Source organism: Oncorhynchus masou, chromosome 29 (genome assembly GCF_036934945.1).
Source record: "Oncorhynchus masou masou isolate Uvic2021 chromosome 29, UVic_Omas_1.1, whole genome shotgun sequence".
Classification (NCBI taxonomy): domain Eukaryota; kingdom Metazoa; phylum Chordata; class Actinopteri; order Salmoniformes; family Salmonidae; genus Oncorhynchus; species Oncorhynchus masou.
In genome coordinates, this window is record NC_088240.1 from 71,432,043 (window position 1) to 71,456,468 (window position 24,426).

The 24,426-nt window shown below is 43.7% G+C and overlaps 1 protein-coding gene across 3 annotated transcripts in view; it reads left to right on the forward strand.

The window, feature by feature from the left end:
- The first annotated feature begins 1,832 nt into the window (after positions 1 to 1,832).
- Positions 1,833 to 24,426, forward strand: part of LOC135520429 (glutamate receptor ionotropic, kainate 2) — a 237,227-nt gene continuing 214,633 nt past the window's right edge. For 2 of the 3 annotated variants that reach the window (XM_064945988.1, XM_064945990.1), the window contains exons 1-2: positions 1,833 to 1,919; positions 5,510 to 5,890. In XM_064945988.1, coding sequence (XP_064802060.1) covers positions 5,773 to 5,890 — 118 coding nt within the window. In that variant the 5' untranslated portion in view covers positions 1,833 to 1,919; positions 5,510 to 5,772. Of the gene's footprint in view, positions 1,920 to 3,852; positions 3,926 to 5,509; positions 5,891 to 24,426 lie in introns of those variants that run through there. The other variant, XM_064945989.1, reaches the window with a different exon arrangement.

Sequence of the window (24,426 nt, forward strand, 5' to 3'; positions counted from 1 at the left end):
GTGAAGCATGGTGGAGGTTCAACAGTGAAGCATGGTGGAGGTTCAACAGTGAAGCATGGTGGAGGTTCCTTGCATGTTTGGGGCTGCATTTCTGCAACTGGAGTTGGGGATTTGGTCAGAATTTATGGTCTCCTCAATGCTGAATCATTAAGAACTATCTTCAGCGTAAAGAAGAACAAGGAGTCCTGGAAGTGATGGTATGTCCCCTACAGAGCCCTGATCTCAACATCATCACGTCTGTCTGGGATTACATGAAGAGAGAGAAGCACCTGAGGCTGCCTAAATACACAGAAGAACTGTGGTTTGTACTCCAAGATGTTTGGGCCAACCTACCTGCCGAGTTAATTCAAACTGTGTACCTAGGATAATTGATGCTCTTTTGAAGGCAAATGGTGGTCACACCAAATATTGATTTGATGTAGATTTTTATTCTGTTCACTCACTTTGCATTTTATAATTTATAAATACAAAAAATTAACATGCCTATTTTTGAAAGCCATCTTACTTTACAGCATTTTTTCACACCTGCCAAAAACTTTTGCACAGTACTGTATATTAATAATAACTAAATGAATAATTTTGGGAGTCAGTGATATTTTTTTTGTTTCTTTAGGAATGTAGTGAAGTAAAAGGAAAAGTAGCCAAAAATATAAATAAAGCACAGATTCAACAAAAAACGAATGAATTAGTACTAGTATTTTTAATTAAGTACTTTACACCACTGCACACACACACACACACACACACACACACACACACACACACACACACACACACACACACACACACACACACACACACACACACACACACACACACACACACACACACACACACACACACACACACACACACACCCGGAGGGTTAGGGCCTCTGCAGCTCCCCATGGGTGAGAGTGGTGGGGTTTGTTCCCAGATCACAGGGCTGTCATTGACTATTTATTTTAGTCCCCTACAATCCGACGTTTCATGCTGCGCGCTGGGGGGTAGGGAATCAAAGATTCCTTTCATTTCGGCACCACTCAGTGGCCTCAGATCACGCTTTTCCCATCCCGCCGCAGCTCTCACCCTGTGCGCCCCTGCGCAGTGTCAGCGTTGGGGCAGGGATGCGCTCCGTCGCCGTGGTAAATTGTACGCTTTGTACTTCACTGACAGAGGGAGAAATAGCAGTCAATTCCGTCTGATAGCCCGGGGGTTGTTGCAACCCTCATTTACTCTCTCTCTCCGATCTACCAGAATATGAGACTGAGACACTGTTTACACAGCAAGCATAAACAGCGTCATATAGTTGATGCAAACAGACAATGAGCTAGATTCCATCCCAACTTGTTGAACTTATACTGACCTAAATGTCCTGATATTAAACACGTATTATTATAGTTTTTACAATATTCCACCAGGTAATTATCGTTTCATCCACGTAACTTTCTGTGTCACTCCCGTGACACTGTTCCTATATGGCACTCCCGGAGGCTTAACATTTTGTCCCGCACCATCCTTGTATTGTTTTTCCATTTGATTAATTAAAGCTCAAATATATGCAGCGCCATCACACACCGTTTTGCATAGAAGTTGAATGCACTGGTATGAATTACATAATCCATTAATTGATTAATTCGCCACTAAAGTGATTATAAGACATGCGTAAAGTCCACCCGGCCCCAGCCCTTGTCCCCCATGCTACAGGTATCCCCACCTCACCTCGACTTGGAGATCCACCCGGCGCTGGGTCGGTTCCATCCACCGGTCCGTGTGCAGGTCCCCTGTTGCTTTAAGCAGTGTGTTTTTTCGACCAACAGGAGGCGTGTCTTCCCCACGGCCGGAGCGGAGCGCAGCGAGACGCGAGTCTGAAGGAACCGATCTGGCTCGTCTCTCTATCGGAACAAATCAACTACTTTCTCAGCTCATTCTAATCGAAGGTAAGCGTCGCATCCTTTTTCATAATTGTATGATTATCTGTCGGTTATTTGTGTAATTTAACAGCTTGTACTCCCCTCTGCTTGGGGGTGTAAGGTTCGAATGCCTAGTATGTAGGATTTTACAGGTGAGACAGAAGTGAGAGAAGTAGGCTATCCACCTCGTCTCTTTCATCGAAGATATCACACAACACGTGACGATTATATATAAAACTAAGCCTCCCGATCTACACCGGTTCATTTACACCAGTCTATTCGATGATGAATGGTGCATTTATATTTTGGGAATGCGGCGCGTCGTGTCACAATGTGCGCTCTGCGCACCTCTGCCAGTAGAAACAATCACAATGTCTTAAAGGTTTCGACTTGTTAGTTAATAGGACAAAACCATGTCGATACGTGACCTGTCTTACTTGGACTCCTATTTAAAATGCGTGTCCCCTCTCGAGTCCCTCCTCTCGTTGCTGATGCATACAATGTTGTGGGGTTGAAAATACATTATGGGGTCATTAAATGAATACGGTACAAATCGTGGCTGTCAGTGGCGTTGAAGTTATCCGCTTTATGAATGATCCATAGATAATGAGTAATCAGGCTGGGTGGAAAGGAACCGACTGGCTGCGCATGTAAATTCCACAGCTGATGAGCACATAACCCGCGCGCACCACAGCCCTAAATCAAGTTTATGATCAGATGGTAGATGGATATTGCACAGTGCCATAAAACAGCACCGATGATGCCCAAAGTGCTTTTTGGAGAGCTCTTACAAAGTAACCAGAAAAAGCTGGTCGTTAAACTGGATATGTATAAGAATCCCTGCAGAAATAGTTTGAGTTTACAACTGGCATCCGTGCCAACGGATTGTGCGCGAGTCACCGCCAACTCCCTACTTCTATTCGCTCATTGCGCGCGACTGGCTTCTTGTGTATAACGTTGTAAAGCATTTGCCTTAGCCTACACATGTTAAAGTATGACATTGACAATGTTTTCATTTAGTAATGGCCACAGAAAATAAGACAAAACATTTCAGTGTAATTGTAGTTATATTCATGGATACCATGCGTAATTTCCTCATTCTCGGTCAGCTGAATGGTATTCTCAAACCAGATGCAAAAATATATATATTGGAACGGTTAGTTTAAAGAGAAACGAGGCGCATATTATTTATTTACAAACAAGTAAGCTGTTAAAAGTCACTGCATTTATCCTCAAAAATACCTCAGAAGCATTTATCCATATCTGTCACTCTATTTAATATACATTTTATGACAGCTATTGGCAATTAAATCACCATAAATCCCTGTCGATCGTTGAATTTTTACTGGGTCATCTCGGCACATTTGTATTATTTATTATTGAGGGAGAGTGAAAAGACTATTTCTTACTCATATATGGACATGGAACGGCACTCGGGTTTTAAGCCAACATATAAATGCCTAGCTATATTTGTATGTTACACAAGGAATTAAACCGATCACATCTGTCTTTGTAAAGGCAGATTATGCAGTCGGTTTGTCAAACGGAGAAAGAAAGGGCGTAGGCATACTTGGAGTTAGTAAGTAGGCGTTTGTCTTACTTTCAGTCAAGCTGATTGAGTCAATTTGCATTACTCGGAAATATTATTGACGCCGTTGGAAGCTACACCATCGAAAATCCACCCGGAGTCTCGTGCAGCAAGTCTCAAACACGGACTGCAATAAAAGTGATTCACAGCCCCTCGTATATTTCTCGGGCGGCTTGAAACGCAGACGCAAGAAGCTCTCCTGTTCGGAAATACTTGTCGAATGCTCTCGGGAGTTGTTCATTAAATGACGACAGAGGCTATATGCAACTCTGAATATCCAAAGTGAAAAAAAGAAAGACAAAGAAACATTCATTTTATCATCAAACAAACATAGGTTAGGCTATGTAAAGTTAGGTCTAATTCGAGTTGTTTTCGAAGGTGACCGCGACGCTGTCCATGGTTCTGAAATCCGGGCTGCACAAGTCTACACATACTGCCAGTGAAGGTGAATACAACTACACCTGGCGTGGTTTTAGTGAAAAGGAACACAAATATATTGCATCTACTGTATAGAACTAATGACAAAAATAATATGCTCATGATTAATATATATATAATTAATACGTATACATTAATGTAACAGTATTATGCATTTAGAGATACAAATGACATCCACGTGTAATGCATCTTTAATAACTGTTGCCCGTACTTTTGGACTGTGTGTAGGTAGAATAGGCGAGTCCTGTCCGTTTCCAACGTGATGTCGTACCCTGTATGGTCCTGGCGTTTAGATTGTATGACAAATACAATGTTAAAATGGTTTTAGGCCTTCTCTATATCTTAACCACTCCAGACAATATTATTTATAATTGCCATCTGTAATCATATTCATAGACTTAGGCCTATGAAACAGAACACATATTCTTGAAATTTGAAGTTAATTTAATGACAGAAATCATGGCCTTCTAATTGTATAACTTCACAAATAATTTAACAACAAGCCTACTTTGATATTGGCTGTATAACTTTTGAATTACATGATCTGAGAATAAACTTATTTCACAACTTTTAATATATATGTTTGTATGAAAGTTCTACAGTGCTATAATACTCAGCCCATGTTATTGACAATTGATGACCAAAATGGAATCCCTTATTATGTTTACATTGTCATGAAGTTTAGCAGTACACTACTAAAAAAAATCTGAATATAACCGAAAAGGGTTATATTGCTTGCTTCATATATGGTACCCCTAAAGGTTATATTTAGAACCCTTTTATAGGGTTCTATTATCAGAACCCCAGGGGTTCTTCTTCACTGAACCAAAATTGTTTCGTTATAGAACCCTTGGGTTCCATATAGGGTTCTAAATGGAACTAATTTCGGTTCTATATAGAGCCTTTAGGAGTGCCATATATGAAGCAAGCATAGAACCCTTTTGGTTCTATCCAGAACCTTTTTTTCTAACCTTTTTTTCTAACAATGTCAAAACTAGTAAAAATAGAACATCGAAAATAAAATCTTTCTCAGTGACAGCATAGCTCTGTGAAAAAAATATTAGCTCAGCAATAGGCTATTCATCAAAATTGGACTTGAGACAGTTTTGGTTCACAAACCTCTCACACGACTCCAAGGCTGAGCAATTCCGATCTAGAGAGGCAATCTTTTTAACATCATAGATTGATTTTACAATCGCTCCGCATGGCACCAGTCCACTGTCAGCAGCCACGGCCATTGAATGAACCGAGCAAAACCGTGAATAACATAAAGTACCGGGTGCCAGCACGAGACACCCGGGGAAAAAATGTCCATTTCGATGTCAGATATGGATCGGAAGCGATGTGTGGTCAGCAGCACCTGCGAAATATACCCAATCTTTCCTCTCTCGCGCTCACACTAATCTTGGCTCGACGTCAGATGCTGTGCGGCAGTGCAGCAGAATGCTAGCTTCAGACAGCTGAAACTGCCTGGAAGGTTTAGGCTCGCTAGCATTCTGCATTTCTGCCAGCGTTCGTCTCTTGAGAAGGGATTCTGACTTGGAAACTCAAACCCCCCCTTCTTCCCCTTTCATGTCCATTTCTCTTTCAGACCGCCCGTGAATGGATTTCTCCCGGATTTGCCCAGACTATCATGGATGCCCCACCGTTAGCTGAGTGGGAAGGTTGTTTCTTGGCGCAGTGAGCTGGACACGCAGCGCTTGCTAATGGATCTGGGGAAACGAATGATATCTTCTCCCTGACTGACCATGCCGTGATCTTGCCGTGGGCCGTCACCCTGTTTAACGTCAAAATAAACATTTCGGGGGAATCTACTGATCCAGGGAATAAATACTGTGGCATCACACAGACACCATGAAGATTTCCTCCCCGCTCATAAGTAAAGCGAGATTCAGGTGCACCGTCAGGCTTCTACTGCTGCTATTACTATGTGTGGGATATTCTCGCGGGATGCCACATGTTTTAAGATTTGGTAAGATTGCTATTTTCCTTCTCTGTTAAACATTCTTACTGTCTTGATGTAGTAGCCTAGCTATTTCCTAACTCTGTAACTGTTGTCATTTCATGGCTGGGCGCCATAGCTGTCTTATATACATCCTAGTAGACGTGTTGCCGTGACCCCACGGGTCCTCTTGTCCCAGACTTATTGGAGTGAGCGCGTGCGCCCCGGAGCCACATCCCCTAAATAACTACTACCCCTATGCACGGTGTTGTTTATCACATCTGTCTAGGGACATTGCACTATCTCTTTTGTCCTGAAACCTTCATGCATGACAACATTTCCATGCAGAATGATCCGACAGCAGACTAGTACAACTGGAGTCCATATAGAAACATATATAGCCTACAATTATGCATAACTGGATTTGATCATCATTTGTGGAACTTGTTTCAAATATGCGATGGAGGAAAAGCAACTTTTCCAAATAGCAGTGTCTGATTATGTCTTCATGCCAAAGTGCCATGTTGTTGGTGAATCATTTATGTTGGAGAATAAATTATTGGTGGAACTTGTTGCTATGGTGCTGATATTTCTAAGTTTGCATAAATAAACCTGGTGTGTGTGAGAGAGAGATAGAAATAATGAGAATGAGAGAGAGAGAGCGCGCATGTAGCCAGAAAGCTTGCAACAGTTGGCAACAACGTGGCGCCTATGTTGATCATTACCTCACATTAATGTTAGTTACATAGATATTTTGATCATATAGGCCTATTCATGGCCGACATCAACACAAGACCCATTCTTGTTATAGACGCATTCAAAAAAAAGGATGAATCCCGATTGAAGAAATGCGCGCTAAATCCCCCATCCATTTAAATGCATGTAAACACGTCCATTTCTCGAAGTATGACGTGTCCGATTATGAACCGAAATAACCCTAACCAACCAAGCCATGTAGTTGAATATGAGTGCAGTACAGTCAATGCCTACGCAACTATTGAACACAGCGAGCCTTGATAGTGACAGCCAGCAGCATGAAGCAAAGGATACATGCTAGAGTTTGATCTTCCCTTTCGTTGTTCGCTCTGAGTTCTGGTACGTTACTATTAGCAACCATTTAAAGGAATCCATTGTTCGAACTGAGCACATCTCTTCCATTGTCGACTCCAAGGAAAGACTGCATAGGCTTACAGAACAAACATAGCCTACCCTATCAGTATTGCATTGTACAAATGAAGTCTGACGTTTACATACACCTTAGCAAAATACATTTAAACCCAGTTTTCACAATTCCTGACATTTAATCCTAGTAAAAATTCTGTGTTATGTCATTTAGGATCGTCACTTTATTTTAAGAATGCGAAATGTCAGAATAATAGTAGAGAGAATTATTTATTTAAGCTTTTATTTATTTCATCACATTCCGAGTGGGTCAGACGTTTACATACACTCAATTAGTATGTGGTAGCATTGCCTTTAAATTGTTTAAATTAACTTGGGTCAAACGTTTTGGGTAGCCTTCCACAAGCTTCCTTCAATAAGTTGGGGGAATTTTGGCTCGCACACAATTTTTCAGTTCGGCCCACACATTTTCTATAGGATTGTGGTCAGGGCTTTGTGATGGCCACTCCAATACCCTGACTTTGTTGTCCTTAAGCCATTTTTCCACAACATTGGAAGTATGCTTGGGGTCATTGTTCATTTGGAAGACCCATTTGCGACCAAGCTTTAACTTCCTGACATATGTCTTGAGATATTGCTTCAATATATCCACACATTTTTTCTGCCTTATGATGCCATCTATTTTGTGAAGTGCACCAGTCCCTCCTGCAGCAAAGCACCCCCACAACATGATGCTGCCACCCCTTGCTTCATGGTTGGGATGGTGTTCTTCGGCTTGCAAGCCTCCCCCTTTTTCCTCCAAACATAACGATGGTCGTAATGGCCAAACAGTTCTAATTTTGTTTCATCAGACGAGATGACATTTCTCCAAAAAGTACAATCTTTGTCCCCATGTGCAGTTGCAAACCGTAGTCTGGCTTTTTTATGGCGGTTTTGGAGCAGTGGCTTCTTCCTTGCTGAGCGGCCTTTCAGGTTATGACAATGTAGGACTCGTTTTACTGTGGATATAGATACGTTTTTACCTGTTTCCTCCAGCATCTTCACAAGGTCCTTTGCTGTTGTTCTGGGATTACACCAAAGTACGTTCATCTCTAGAAGACAGAACGCTTCTTGTGGAGGTCTACCATCTTTTTTTCTCATGATGTCAAGCAAAGAGGCATTGAGTTTGAAGGTAGGCCTTGAAATACATCCACAGGTACACCTCCAATTGACTCAAATTATGTCAATCAGAATCTTCTAAAGCCATGACATCATTTTCTGGAATTTTCCAAGCTGTTTAAAGGCACAGTCAACTTAGTGTATGTAAACTTCTGACCCACTGGATTTGTGATACAGTGAATTATAAGTGAAATAATCTGTCTGTAAACAATTGTTGAACAAATTACTTGTGTCATGCACAAAGTAGATGGCCTAACCGACTTGCCAAAACTATAGATTGTTAACAAGAAATTTGTGGAGTGGTTAAAAAATGAGTTTTAATGACTCCAACCTAAGTGTATGTAAACTTCCAACTTCAACTGTATATAGGCGACCTTCTGCACTTGCATAGCCCTCAGGGGCTGAAGAACGCAGTTTGTAAAGGGTAGGCAATGTGATCAGCAGTTTTCAGGAGTGTGCTTTAATTGTACATATAAAATTATCTGTGTCCTCTCACTGCATCACGGCCGTTCCTGTTATTTCTGTCATTTTCTTTATCCCTCTAAAGAATTTCACATCTCGTTGTATTCACCCATCCACTGCAACTGTAGTCTGTTAGTTTTTCAGAAAACACACACACACACACACACACACACACACACACACACACACACACACACACACACACACACACACACACACACACACACACACACACACACACACACACACACACACACACACACACACACACACACAAGGGCGTGCGCGCGCACCGGAAGCCCTGATTGTAATGCACTGCCACTATGGCAACAAGCTGGACCTCTGCTGCTACCACGCGCCAATCAGAGAGCGCTGTCTCACAAACAGAACATGGAGAGTTGTAGGAAAGCATTAAGTATTGGTCTACGCTTCAACCACTCTCTCCCCTCTTCCCCCACTGGTAATTCATCTCTGTATGTGCCCCCGGATAATCTTTGTGTCTGAACATACACTTTCTATACACTCACACTTGTGTTCACAAAGTCATAATCTCCAAATGACCCTTTATATGCCTCGTTAGGACGGCCACGCCGGCTATACGTTGCAGGCCCAGATGGCAAGTTTCAGCACCACTGACAGCGGAAAGCGCCTCCTCACGCCGGTGTATGAACACTGCTTTATTCTACTAGAGCAGAAACACACTATTAGTGGAAGGCTTGTTAAAGGAGCAGATTTATTTTGGCTGCAGTTGTGAAACAATATCCCTGCTCTTTTTAAAGACTGTGTTATCCTGCTTTACACGTCGTTAGGGTTATAGGACAGAGTTATCCTTTTTGAGGACACAACGCAGTATACAGCTAACATCAGCGGAGGCTGCTGGGGGGTGGACGGCTCATAATAATAGCTGGAATGGAGTAAATGGAATGCTATTAAACACATTAAAGACATGTAAGACCATTTAGAAGTAAATAGTAACATTCAATGTTTATGCTAATAATACTAATTATGTGCTTCTATTATACTGTAATATATACAGTACCAGTCAAAAGTTTGGACACAACTACTCATTCAAGTTTGTTTTTTTAAAAACTATTTTCTACATTGTAGAATAATAGCGAAGACATCAAAACTATGAAATAACACATATAAAATCATGTAGTAACCCAAAAAAGTGTTAAACAAATCAAAATATATTTTAGATTTTAGATTCTTCAACGTAGCCACTCTTTGCCCTGATGACAGCTTTGCACACTCTTGGCATTCTCTCAACCAGCTTCATGAGGAATGCTTTACCAACCGTCTTGAACTAGTTCCCTCATATGCTGAGCACTTGTTGGCTGCTTTTCCTTCACTCTGCGGTCCAACTCATCCCAAACCATGTCAATTGGGTTGAGGTCAGGTGATTGTGGAGGCCTGGTCATCTGATGCAGCCCTCCATCACTCTCCTTCTTTGTCAAATAGCCCTTACACAGCCTGGATGTGTGTTGTGGGTCAATGCCCTATTGAAAAACACATGATAGTCCCACTAAGTGCAAACCAGATGTGATGGCGTATCAAATCAAATCAAATCAAATCAAATTTATTTATATAGCCCTTCGTACATCAGCTGATATCTCAAAGTGCTGTACAGAAACCCAGCCTAAAACCCCAAACAGCAAGCAATGCAGGTGTAGAAGCACGGTGGCTAGGAAAAACTCCCTAGAAAAGCCAAAACCTAGGAAGAAACCTAGAGAGGAACCAGGCTATGTGGGGTGGCCAGTCCTCTTCTGGCTGTGCCGGGTAGAGATTATAACAGAACATGGCCAAGATGTTCAAATGTTCATAAATGACCAGCATGGTCGAATAATAATAAGGCAGAACAGTTGAAACTGGAGCAGCAGCACGGCCAGGTGGACTGGGGACAGCAAGGAGTCATCATGTCAAGTAGTCCTGGGGCATGGTCCTAGGGCCGCGGTTCAGTTGAAACTGGAGCAGCAGCACGGCCAGGTGGACTGGGGACAGCAAGGAGTCATCATGTCAGGTAGTCCTGGGGCATGGTCCTAGGGCTCAGGTCCTCCGAGAGAGAGAAGGAGAGAATTAGAGAACGCACACTTAGATTCACACAGGACACCGAATTGGACAGGAGAAGTACTCCAGATATAACAAACTGACCCCAGCCCCCGACACATAAACTACTGCAGCATAAATACTGAAGGCTGAGACAGGAGGGGTCAGGAGACACTGTGGCCCCACCCGAGGACACCCCCGGACAGGGCCAAACAGGAAGGATATAACCCCACCCACTATGCCAAAGCACAGCCCCCACACCACTGGAGGGATATCTTCAACCACCAACTTACCATCCTGAGACAAAGCTGAGTATAGCCCGCAAAGATCTCCGCCACGGCACAACCCAAGGGGGGGGGCGCCAACCCAGACAGGATGACCACATCAGTGAATCAACCCACTCAGGTGACGCACCCCCTCAGGGACGGCATGAGAGAGCCCCAGCAAGCCAGTGACTCAGCCCCTGTAATAGGGTTAGAGGCAGAGAATCCCAGTGGAAAGAGGGGAACCGGCCAGGCAGAGACAGCAAGGGTGGTTCGTTGCTCCAGAGCCTTTCCGTTCACCTTCCCACTCCTGGGCCAGACTACACTCAATCATATGACCCACTGAAGAGATGAGTCTTCAGTAAAGACTTAAAGGTTGAGACCGAGTTTGCGTCTCTGACATGGGTAGGCAGACCGTTCCATAAAAATGGAGCTCTATAGGAGAAAGCCCTGCCTCCAGCTGTTTGCTTAGAAATTCTAGGGACAATTAGGAGGCCTGCGTCTTGTGACCGTAGCGTACGTGTAGGTATGTACGGCAGGACCAAATCAGAGAGATAGGTAGGAGCAAGCCCATGCAATGCTTTGTAGGTTAGCAGTAAAACCTTGAAATCAGCCCTTGCTTTGACAGGAAGCCAGTGTAGGGAGGCTAGCACTGGAGTAATATGATCAAATTTTTTGGTTCTAGTCAGGATTCTAGCAGCCGTATTTAGCACTAACTGAAGTTTATTTAGTGCTTTATCCGGGTAGCCGGAAAGTAGAGCATTGCAGTAGTCTAACCTAGAAGTGACAAAAGCATGGATTAATTTTTCTGCATCATTTTTGGACAGAAAGTTTCTGATTTTTGCAATGTTACGTAGATGGAAAAAAGCTGTCCTTGAAATGGTCTTGATATGTTCTTCAAAAGAGAGATCAGGGTCCAGAGTAACGCCGAGGTCCTTCACAGTTTTATTTGAGATGACTGTACAACCATTAAGATTAATTGTCAGATTCAACAGAAGATCTCTTTGTTTCTTGGGACCTAGAACAAGCATCTCTGTTTTATCCGAGTTTAAAAGTAGAAAGTTTGCTGCCATCCACTTCCTTATGTCTGAAACACATGCTTCTAGCGAGGGCAATTTTGGGGCTTCACCATGTTTCATTGAAATGTACAGCTGTGTATCATCCGCATAGCAGTGAAAGTTAACATTATGTTTTCGAATAACATCCCCAAGAGGTAAAATATATAGTGAAAACAACAGCGGTCCTAAAACGGAACCTTGAGGAACACCGAAATTTACAGTTGATTTGTCAGAGGACAAACCATCCACAGAGACAAACTGATATCTTTCCGACAGATAAGATCTAAACCAGGCCAGAACTTGACCGTGTAGACCAATTTGGGTTTCCAATCTCTCCAAAAGAATGTGGTGATCGATGGTATCAAAAGCAGCACTAAGGTCTAGGAGCACGAGGACAGATGCAGAGCCTCGGTCCGATGCCATTAAAATGTCATTTACCACCTTCACAAGTGCCGTCTCAGTGCTATGATGGGGTCTAAAACCAGACTGAAGCATTTCATATACATTGTTTGTCTTCAGGAAGGCAGTGAGTTGCTGAGCAACAGCCTTTTCTAAGATTTTTGAGAGGAATGGAAGATTCGATATAGGCCGATAGTTTTTTATATTTTCTGGGTCAAGGTTTGGCTTTTTCAAGAGAGGCTTTATTACTGCCACTTTTAGTGAGTTTGGTACACATCCGGTGGATAGAGAGCCGTTTATTATGTTCAACATAGGAGGGCCAAGCACAGGAAGCAGCTCTTTCAGTAGTTTAGTTGGAATAGGGTCCAGTAAGCAGCTTGAAGGTTTAGAGGCCATGATTATTTTCATCATTGTGTCAAGAGATATAGTACTAAAACACTTGAGCGTCTCTCTTGATCCTAGGTCCACGCAGAGTTGTGCAGACTCAGGACAACTGAGCTTTGAAGGAATACGCAGATTTAAGGAGGAGTCTGTAATTTGCTTTCTAATAATCATAATTTTTTCCTCAAAGAAGTTCATGAATTTATCACTGCTAAAGTGAAAGTCATCCTCTCTTGGGGAATGCTGCTTTTTAGTTAGCTTTGCGACCGTATCAAAAAGGAATTTTGGATTGTTCTTATTGTCCTCAATTAAGTTAGAAAAATAGGATGATCGAGCAGCAGTAAGGGCTCTTCGGTACTGCACGGTACTGTCTTTCCAAGCTAGACGGAAGACTTCCAGTTTGGTGTGGCGCCATTTCCGTTCCAATTTTCTGGAAGCTTGCTTCAGAGCTCGGGTATTTTCTGTGTACCAGGGAGCTAGTTTCTTATGAGAAATGTTTTTAGTTTTTAGGGGTGCAACTGCATCTAGGGTATTGCGCAAGGTTAAATTGAGTTCCTCAGTTAGGTGGTTAACTGATTTTTGTCCTCTGGTGTCATTGGGTAGACAGAGGGAATCTGGAAGGACATCAAGGAATCTTTGTGTTGTCTGTGAATTTATAGCACGACTTTTGATGTTCCTTGGTTGGGGTCTGAGCAGATTATTTGTTGCAATTGCAAACGTAATAAAATGGTGGTCGCTGCAGAATACTATGGTAGCCATGCTGGTTAAGTGCTCCTTGAATTCTAAATAAATCACAGAAAGTGTCACCAGCAAAGCACCCCCACACCATCTCACCTCTTCCTCCATGCTTTACGTTGGAAACCACACATGTAGAGATCATCCGTTCACCTACTCATGGTCTCACAAAGACACAATGCAGCAATTCAACCACGAAGGCCTGATTCACACAGTCTCCTCTGAACAGTTGATGTTGAGATGTGTCTGTTACTTGAACTCTGTGACGCATTTATTTGGGTTGCAATCTGAGGTGCAGTTGACTCTATTGGACTCATCCTCTGCAGCAGAGGTAACTGTGGGTCTTCCTTTCCTGTGGCAGTCCTCATGAGAGCCAGTTTCATCATTTTGCTCGACGGTGTTTGCAACTGCACTTGAAGAAACTTTCAAAGTTCTTCAAATTTTCCGGGTTGACTAACTTCCATGTCATTAATGTGTTTGATTCCATTCCATTTACTCCATCCCAGCCGTTATGAGCCGTCCTCTCAGCAGCCTTCTGCAAAACGAGGTTTAATACTAATTGATAGGTAAAGCATTATTGACACAGCCAATCTTATATTGTACATTTAAAATATTACTACTTTAGTTTTGGCTGCATGAATCACTAAGACTTGTTTTACATTAGATAAGGAAATCCTTCAATATGTTTCAACAGAATTAGTTAATTAAGGGATGTGGGTTATTTCTGTGCTTTAAATCAAATAATATTTTTTGGGTCACATGCACATGTTTAACAGATGTTATTGTGTGTGTCATGAAATTGTAACGATTCTCGTCCGACTCTCCTGAGGAGGAGTAGTCAGAAGGATCAGAGGACCAATGCGCAGCGTGGTATGTGTTCATGCTCTTTATTACAACAAGCGAACACTGAAACAAAACAATAAACGACACGTGAAAGTACCATCCGAAACAGTTCCGTGTGGAACACACAGACACAGAAAATAAACACTCACCAAACACAAGTGGGAAAAGGCTACCTAAGTATGATTCTCAATCAGAGACAACTAACGACACCTGCCTCTGATTGAGAACCATACCAGGCCAAACGCAAACACAACATAGAAAACGGAACATAGACAACCCACCCAACTCACGCCCTGACCATACTAAAACAAAGACAAATCAAAGGAACTAAGGTCAGAAATTGACAGAAATGCTTGTACTTAGAAGCTAGAAGCAGAGCTTCCCTATCCTATCGGCACCATCTTTCCTTTTGATCAGTGCAGTTAGCAATCACCTTGTCAGTGCTTTTCAGTCTCTAGTGCAAGGGCGAGTTGTAAATCAGTGCGTGTGTGAGGTAGGGGATCCAGTGTACAACACTGGTACCATAGAAATATAATCTATGGATTATATTTCAATGACTGGTACAGTAGAGTACAATACAGTAGCTGTAGAACACAGATGGTGGATGGAAGTGTCCTGTGTGTTCCGTCAGGTCATCACATTCTATCACTGCTCCTGGGATAAAGACTGGAGCCTGGTGGAGGTAGAGACATCGGCAGCTAGCTAGCTAGCTGGCTGGCTGGCTGGCAGGCAGGCATGCCCCACCCCTACAGCTTTTGACTGAGGACATTGTGTTTATCAGTTAATCAAGAATGACAATCTGATTGTTGTTTTTATCTCCCAAAAGACATCATGTCACTATCCATATCTAGAATTGCTGTCTATATGTTGCCTGAACTGTTGAGCGTCTGTCTATATGTTGCCTGTATACTGTTATCTAAACAGATGCGCTTTGCACAGTCCTCCTGGAGGCTTGATTGATTTAGAATAGGAGGATATGTTTCGCTCGTCTGTTCCAGTCAGCCTCTACTGTGTTCATCAATAGGGTATAACCTCTGGAAGCTCTGATAAACTGAGCGATGGTAAGGTCAGGTGTGTTTGTCATAGTGATGTATGGAGGGGCAGTCAGCAGTTTAGTATCTAATGATTATGTACAGCAGAGTAAAATGAGAAATACTCCCAGTCTTTCACACAAGAACTTTCTAAAAGCTTTCAGGAAAAAGAGCCTGTCAATAACACAGAAAGCCCGACAACACAGAGAACAAAAGCTCCCTCCTCCACACTCCTTCATCTCCCCTCAAATAACTTGTAAATAAGAAGATTTGCGGAGAATGCGAGCTACTTAGAGACAATGCTTGGCTAAGCGGATCATTTAGAGGCGCGGGGGAGTTAGTAGTTAAGTATAAAATGAAGGTGATTGGCAGACCCAGTCTATTGAACGCCTGGCTAATGTGTTCAGATGATCTGTTTACAGTTTAGACCATCGTTAGGAGGGGAGAATTGTTTGGACACGCACAGACACACACACACACGCACGAAGTGGGAGATATGAGTGATTATAAAAACCAACATGCCCATTTCACACCTGCCAGTAAATGAGCTCTCCAACTGTTCTCACTTGATGGGTTATGTGGCTCGGAGGTGTGAAGCAGACTGTCAAAAGGGGGTTTTATACAGCAACTATAATCAGGTAGGAAGTGAAATGAAATTCACTCCGCCACGCTGCAGGATGAGGTGCTGTTGTGGGAGGATTATTTAGAATATTTACTTGACAAAGAACATGGTGGCATGATAGTGTCCTGATTTATAACTGTGATTCTGCTCTATATTATCCTGTGTATGTACTATAGCTAGCATGTTGTTTCAGGTCAACTAGCTTCATTGATTCAACACATGGACTACTGAATACTATTGTTGATGAGAGAGAGAAACAGAAAGAGGTATGCAGGTAACTGCCAACAAATTGTCTTACAGTTTCCCACAATTGTTTACACACGTTTGCTGAATCTTTGGCCCATTTTCCCAAAACCACAAAACTCTACAAATCTCTAACAAAAACAAACACTGCCTTCCAGACTGTTTTTTCTCTTTCCAAAATATATATATTTTTGCATCAAAATGACACGTGTCATATGAATAGTCTACCAACCAACACACTGATTTGCTCAACACAAAACCCTCCTATGAATATCCCAGCAGTAGGTTTATGCCTTCTGCATTTTCAGTGTTACACTGTAACTGGTTGTAAAGATTGCTGTAACAATGTATACATACTCAAATACACATAAATAAACACACAGAAATGCAATACAGTAACAAAAACATTATAATTTATTTCTCAAATGCTGTATATGTAACACTTTCGATACCAAACAGGAGAAAACCAGGAAAAACATTCAGTAAGATAAAGGGTTTTCTGTACAAAAATACAAAATGAAAGTGGCTCATTCTTTCAAAACTCTAACAAGAAGACAAAAACACACGCAAAATGTAAGAAAAAAGACATTAGGCTGCATCCTGCCTCTTATTTTGTTCTGGCCACAGCACCTCATCTATGTCACAAGCCATGTTCTATCTGGCTAAACAGCAGTGAAAGAATCTTCCGGAGTGACTGATCCAGCCGCCGAAAGCCCCCACATCCACTTCACCGCATGTATCTTCCTTTGCCTGGAGAAGAGGCATGCGTGCGAGGGGATGGCGGTCATACACCTTCCATCGCCATGCTGAAAAAAATATGTTCAATTGGGTTTAGGAATGGGGAATATGGTGGGAGGTAAAGAACACAAAATTGTAGATGGTCGATGAACCAGATGCAGACCAGAGCAGCCCGGTAGAAACTCACATTGTCCCAGATGACAACATACCTGGACTGTTCTGGTCCACACTCTGCTCGGCTGGAATGAGGATGCCATGTAGTGTGTCCAGGAATGTGATGAGAAGGGCAGTGTGGTAGGGACCAAGGTTGGCATGGTGATGGAGGACGCCTTGCTGGCTAACGGCTGCGCACATGGCGATATTCCCTCCATGCTGTACAGGGACATTCACAATGACACGGTGGCCAATAATGTTCCGTCCCAGTTCCCATCTTTTGGCTAGGCTGAAGCCAGCCTCATCAATATAAATATAAACGTGTTGAATTGCAGCGGCATCCAGCTCCAAGACTCTCTGAAACAGACAACAAGACAATATGTGACATAGACCTAGCGCAGTCAATATGGTGAGGCACAATACACTGGATTACAGTACTTTACAGTTTTTTACAATCACTTACACACTAAAAGTGGTATTTGAGGCACACTCAGTGAAACCATTAACTCATGAACCAAATCTTCAAATCAATCAAATGTATTTACATCAGCTGATGTCACAAAGTGTTGTACAGAAACCCAGCCTAAAACCCCAAACAGCAAGCAATGCAGGTGTAGAAGCACGGTGGCTAGGAAAAACTCGCCATCCAAGATGGCGTAGCAGTCGGACGTCCTGTCGTGTCGTGTCCCTTGTATATATAGTTTTTTTATTGTTTTTATTTTTAAACATATTCTTCTTCGCATATCTTTTAAAACATTTTTGCGAAACCTCAACATCTAAATACTCTTCTGCAACCCGCCTCACCCAATGTAGCGTGGATCTGCTTTTTTTCTAAAGTATATATATTTACTTTGGATCCGGTACCCCTCAACTGAAGCTAGCCAGCTAACTACCAGCTATCAGTCAGCAAACCATTGCTAGCAGTCTTCAGCTAACCTTTAGCTCGGAAAGCTCTCGCCAGTTCGTACAACGAGACTCTAACCAGAGCATAACGGACCTATTATTTGTATTTTTATTTTTATCCCCGGATTCCCACCGCAAACGGAACATTCTCATCTGGATCTTTACAACTAGCTAACTGCAACCCCGGATGATTACTCCTGGCTAGCGTTTCCATCCACTGAGCTTGAAGCAAGCCTGGCCAGAGCTCCTGTGCTACCACCGAAGCATACTCCTGGGCTACAATATCATGACCCACGACCGGTCTATCGATATCACCGCACGAAGAGGCATAAACAGACTCAACCCCTTGCTATCTGCTTGTTTGCTAATTTGGCCTGCTAACTGCTAGCTTGCTCAGCCCCTGTCTGCTAACTGCTAGCTTGTTTAGCCCCGGCCTACTGTTAGCTTGTTAGCACAGGCCTGCTAACTGTCTGAATCGCGCGTCCCCAGCCAGCCCAACCACTCACTGGACCCGTATTTACTTTCAATCTCTTTTCGAATTTTAATTCGATTATACTTCCCGGTAACCTGCCTCACCCAATGTGATACGGAATCTGCTGTTATTTTTAATTTTTAGAACACATTCAAGAACCTCCAGAAGCTAACTAGCTACAAGCTATTTAGCCATGGTTAGCCACTGCTAGCGGCTTTACCTTCTGCACCTTCTGCTTCCCTGCCCCATCCACCGCTGCCCCCTGGACACTGATCACCTGGCTACATAGCTGATGCATGCTGGACTGTCCATTAATCACGGTACTCCATTCTGCTTGTTTATGTTTTATCTGTCGGCCCCAGCCGCACTCAGTCTCTGTGTGTAGCTAATCCGACCCTCCCTGCCTAGTCAACGCCATTTTACCTGCTGTTGTTGTGCTAGCTGATTAGCTGTTGTTGTCTCACCTACTGTTTTAGCTAGCTCTCCCAATTCAACACCTGTGATTACTGTATGCTTCCCTATATGTCTCTCTCAAATGTCAATATGCCTTGTATACTGTTGTTCAGCTTAGTTATCCTTGTTTTAGTTTACAATGGAGCCCCTAGTTCCACTCTTCATACCCCTGGTACCCCCCTTTGTCCCACCTCCCACACATGCGGTGACCTCACTCATTACAACCAGCATGTCCAGAGATGCAACCTCTCTCATCATCACCCAGTGCCTGGGCTTACCTCCGCTGTACCCGCACCCCACCATACCCCTGTCTGTGCATTATGCCCTGAATATATTCTACCATGCCCAGAAATCTGCCCCTTTTATTCTCTGTCCCCACCGCTCTAGGCGACCAGTTTTGATAGCCTTTAGACGCACCCTCATACTACTCCTCCTCTGTTCCACGGGTGATGTGGAGGTAAACCCAGGCCCTGCATGTCCCCAGGCACCCTCATTTGTTGACTTCTGTGATCAAAAAAGCCTTGGTTTCATGCATGTCAACATCAGAAGCCTCCTCCCTAAGTTTGTTTTACTCACTGCTTTAGCACACTCTGCTAACCCTGATGTCCTTGCCGTGTCTGAATCCTGGCTCAGGAAGGCCACCAAAAATTCTGAGATTTCCATACCCAACTATAACATTTTTCATCAAGATAGAACTGCAAAAGGGGGAGGAGTTGCAGTCTACTGCAGAGAGAGCCTGCAAAGTAATGTCATACTTTCCAGGTCCATACCCAGACAGTTCGAACTACTAATCTTAAAAATTACTCTCTCCAGAAATAAGTCTCTCACTGTTGCCGCCTGCTACCGACCTCCCTCAGCTCCCTGCTGTGCCCTGGACAACATTTGTGAACTGATCGCCCCCCATCTAGCTTCAGAGTTTTTTCTGTTAGGTGACCTAAACTGGGATATGCTTAACACCCCGGCAGTCCTACAATCTAAGCTAGATGCCATCAATCTCACACAAATCATCAAGGAACCCACCAGATACAACCCTAAATCTCTAAACAAGGGCACCCTCATAGACGTCATCCTGACCAACTGGCCCTCCAAATACACCTCCGCCGTCTTCAACCAGGATCTCAGCGATCACTGCCTCATTGCCTGCATCCGCTACGGAGCCACAGTCAAACGACCACCCCTCATCACTGTCAAACGCTCCCTAAAACACTTCTGTGAGCAGGCCTTTCTAATCGACCTGGCCCGGGTATCCTGGAAGGACATTGACCTCATCCCGTCAGTTGAGGATGCCTGGTTATTCTTTAAAAGTAACTTCCTCACCATTTTAGATAAGCATGCTCCGTTCAAAAAATGCAGAACTAAGAACAGATATAGCCCTTGGCTCACTCCAGACCTGACTGCCCTCGACCAGCACAAAAACATCCTGTGGCGGACTGCAATAGCATCGAATAGTCCCCGTGATATGCAACTGTTCAGGGATGTCAGGAACCAATACACTCAGTCAGTCAGGAAAGCTAAGGCCAGTTTCTTCAGGCAGAAATTTGCATCCTGTAGCTCCAACTCCAAAAAGTTCTGGGACACTGTGAAGTCCATGGAGAACAAGAGCACCTCCTCCCAGCTGCCCACTGCACTGAGGTTAGGTAACACGGTCACCACCGATAAATCCATGATAATCGAAAACTTCAACAAGCATTTCTCAACGGCTGGCCATGCCTTCCGCCTGGCTACTCCAACCTCGGCCAACAGATCCGCCCCCCACGCAGCTACTCGCCCAAGCCTCTCCAGGTTCTCCTTTACCCAAATCCAGATAGCAGATGTTCTGAAAGAGCTGCAAAACTTGGACCCGTACAAATCAGCTGGGCTTGACAATCTGGACCCTCTATTTCTGAAACTATCCGCCGCCATTGTCGCAACCCCTATTACCAGCCTGTTCAACCTCTCTTTCATATCGTCTGAGATCCCCAAGGATTGGAAAGCTGCCGCAGTCATCCCCCTCTTCAAAGGGGGAGACACCCTGGACCCAAACTGTTACAGGCCTATATCCATCCTGCCCTGCCTATCTAAGGTCTTCGAAAGCCAAGTCAACAAACAGGTCACTGACCATCTCGAATCCCACCGTACCTTCTCCGCTGTGCAATCAGGTTTCCGAGCCGGTCACGGGTGCACCTCAGCCACACTCAAGGTACTAAACAATATCATAACCGCCATCAATAAAAGACAGTACTGTGCAGCCGTCTTCATCGACCTTGCCAAGGCTTTCGACTCTGTCAATCACCATATTCTTATCGGCAGACTCAGTAGCCTTGGTTTCTCTGATGACTGCCTTGCCTGGTTCACCAACTACTGTGCAGTGTGTCAAATCGGAGGGCATGCTGTCCGGTCCTCTGGCAGTCTCTATGGGGGTGCCACAGGGTTCAATTCTCGGGCCGACTCTTTTCTCTGTATATATCAATGATGTTGCTCTTGCTGCAGGCGATTCCCTGATCCACCTCTACGCAGACAACACCATCTATATACTTCTGGCCCGTCCTTGGACACTGTGCTATCTAACCTCCAAACAAGCTTCAGTGCCATACAACACTCCTTCCGTGGCCTCCAACTGCTCTTAAACGCTAGTAAAACCAAATGTATGCTTTTCAACCGTTCGCTGCCTGCACCTGCACGCCTGACTAGTATCACCACCCTGGAAGGTTCCGACCTTGAATATGTGGACATCTATAAGTACCTAGGTGTCTGGCTTGACTGTAAACTCTCCTTCCAGACTCATATCAAACATCTCCAATCGGAAATCAAATCCAGAATCGGCTTTCTATTCCGCAACAAAGCCTCCTTCACTCATGCCGCCAAACTTACCCTAGTAAAACTGACTTTACAAAATAGCTTCCAACACTCTACTCAGCAAACTGGATGCAGTTTATCACAGTGCCATCCGTTTTGTCACTAAAGCACCTTATACCACCCACCACTGCGACTTGTATGCTCTAGTCGGCTGGCCCTCGCTCCATATTCGGTGCCAGACCCACTGGTTCCAGGTCATCTACAAGTCCATGCTAGGTAAAGCTCCGCCTTATCTCAGTCTCAACACCCACCCGTAGCACGCGCTCCAGCAGGTGTATCTCACTGATCATCCCTAAAGCCAACACCTCATTTGGCCGCCTTTCGTTCCAGTTTTCTGCTGCCTGTGACTGGAACGAATTGCAGAAATTGCTGAAGTTGGAGACTTATCTCCCTCACCAACTTCAAACATCTGCTATCTGAGCAGCTAACCGATCGCTGCAGCTGTAGTCTTATCGGTAAATATCCCACCCAATTATACCAACCTAATCTCCATACTTTTTTTATTTACTTACTTTTCTGCTCTTTTGCACATCAATATCTCTACCTGTACATGACCATCTGATCATTTATCACTCCAGTGTTAATCTGCAAAATTGTAATTATTTGCCTTTTACACACAATGTATATAGACCCTTTTTTTCTACTGTGTTATTGACTTGTTTATTGTTTACTCAATGTGTAACTCTGTGTTGTCTGTTCACACTGCTGTGCTTTATCTTGGCCAGGTCGCAGTTGCAAATGAGAACTTGTTCTCAACTAGCCTACCTGGTTAAATAAAGGTGAAATAAAAAAGAACCTAGGAAGAAACCTAGAGAAGAACCAGGCTATGAGGGGTGGCCAGTCCTCTTCTGGCTGTGCCGGGTGGAGATTATAACAGGACATGGCCAAGATGTTCAAATATGACCAGTAGGGTCAAATAATAATAATCACAGTGATTGTAGAGGGTGCAACAGATCAGCACCTCAGGAGTAAATGTCAGTTGGCTTTTCATAGCCAATCATTCAGAGTATCTCTACCACTCCTGCTGTCTCTAGAGAGTTTAAAACAGCAGGTCCGGGACAAGGTAGCACGTCCGGTGAACAAGTCAGGGTTCCATAGCCGCAGGCAGAACAGTTGAAACTGGAGCAACAGCACGACTAGGGGGACTGGGGACAGCAAGGAGTCATCAGGCCAGCTAGTCCTGAGGCATGGTCCTAGGGCTCAGGTCCTCCGAGACAGAGAAAGAAAGAGACACAGAATTAGAGTGAGCATACTTCAATTCACACAGGACACCGGATAAGACAGGAGAAATACTCCAGATATAACAGACTGACCCTAGCCCCCCGACACAAACTATTTCAGCATAAATACTGGAGGCTGAGACAGGAGGGGTCGGGAGACACTGTGGCCCCATCAAGACGATACCCCGCACAGGGCCAAACAGGCAGAATATAACCCAGCCACTTTGCCAAAGCACAGTCCCCACACCACTAGAAGGATATCTCCAACCACCAACCTACCATCCTGAGACAAGGCAGAGTATAGCCCACGAAGATCTCCCCCACGGCACAACCCAAGGGGGGGTGCCAACCCGGACAGGAAGATCATGTCAGTGACTCAACCCACTCAAGTGACGCACCCCTCCTAGGGATGACATGGAAGAGCATCAGTAAGCCAGTGACTCAGCCCCTGTAATAGGGTTTGAAGCAGAGAATCCCAGTGGAGAAAGGGGAACCGGCCAGGCAGAGAAAGCATGGGCAGTTCGTTGCTCCAGTGTCTTTCCATTCACCTTCACACCCCTGGGCCAGACTACACTCAATCATAGGACCTACTGAAGAGATGAGTCTTCAGTAAATACACTGCTCAAAAAAATAAAGGGAACACTTAAACAACACAATGTAACTCCAAGTCAATCACACTTCTGTGAAATCAAACTGTCCACTTAGGAAGCAAAACTGATTGACAATAAATTTCACATGCTGGTCATTTTTATACATGATCTTAAGCATGATGGAATGTTAATTGCTTAAATAACTCAGGAACCACACCTGTGTGGAAGCACCTGAATTCAATACACTTTGTACCCCTAATTTGCTCAAGCCATTCCTTTATTTTGGCAGGTACCTGTATATATAGAGACATAAAGGGATAGTTGGAGTAAGAGGGAGACAGGAGCGAAGAGCAGTTTCTCGGCGGCTCTCACTCTCTCTTTGACCAGTCTATCCACCATGGAGCTGACTGTCCATTTGTCTGGTATGACCCCTGACCTGCAGCACTCCTCTGATGGGAACCACTAGTAACGCTGTGCGACTGCTCCCTTTGACCTCCTATAGTGGTAACAACATAAAGATACACAAGTTAGATATGTATTAGATTTGATTGTGATAGTATCCACCTTAAAGTGAAATCCCACTTTTTGATTTATATAATATTCATACAGTATATTAGATATATTCATAATTACACCATATATGTTGAAGGTAGTTTAGGTTATTGTGAGTGCATTACCACCTTGTTTTTGCAATGAAATTAGAACATGACAGGATAAACTGATACATCAAATCAAATTGTATTTGTCACATACGCCGAATACATCTGGTGTAGACTTTACCGTGAAATGCTTGTTACGAGCCCTTCCCAACGATGCAGATTTGGTACAGGGAGTACCAG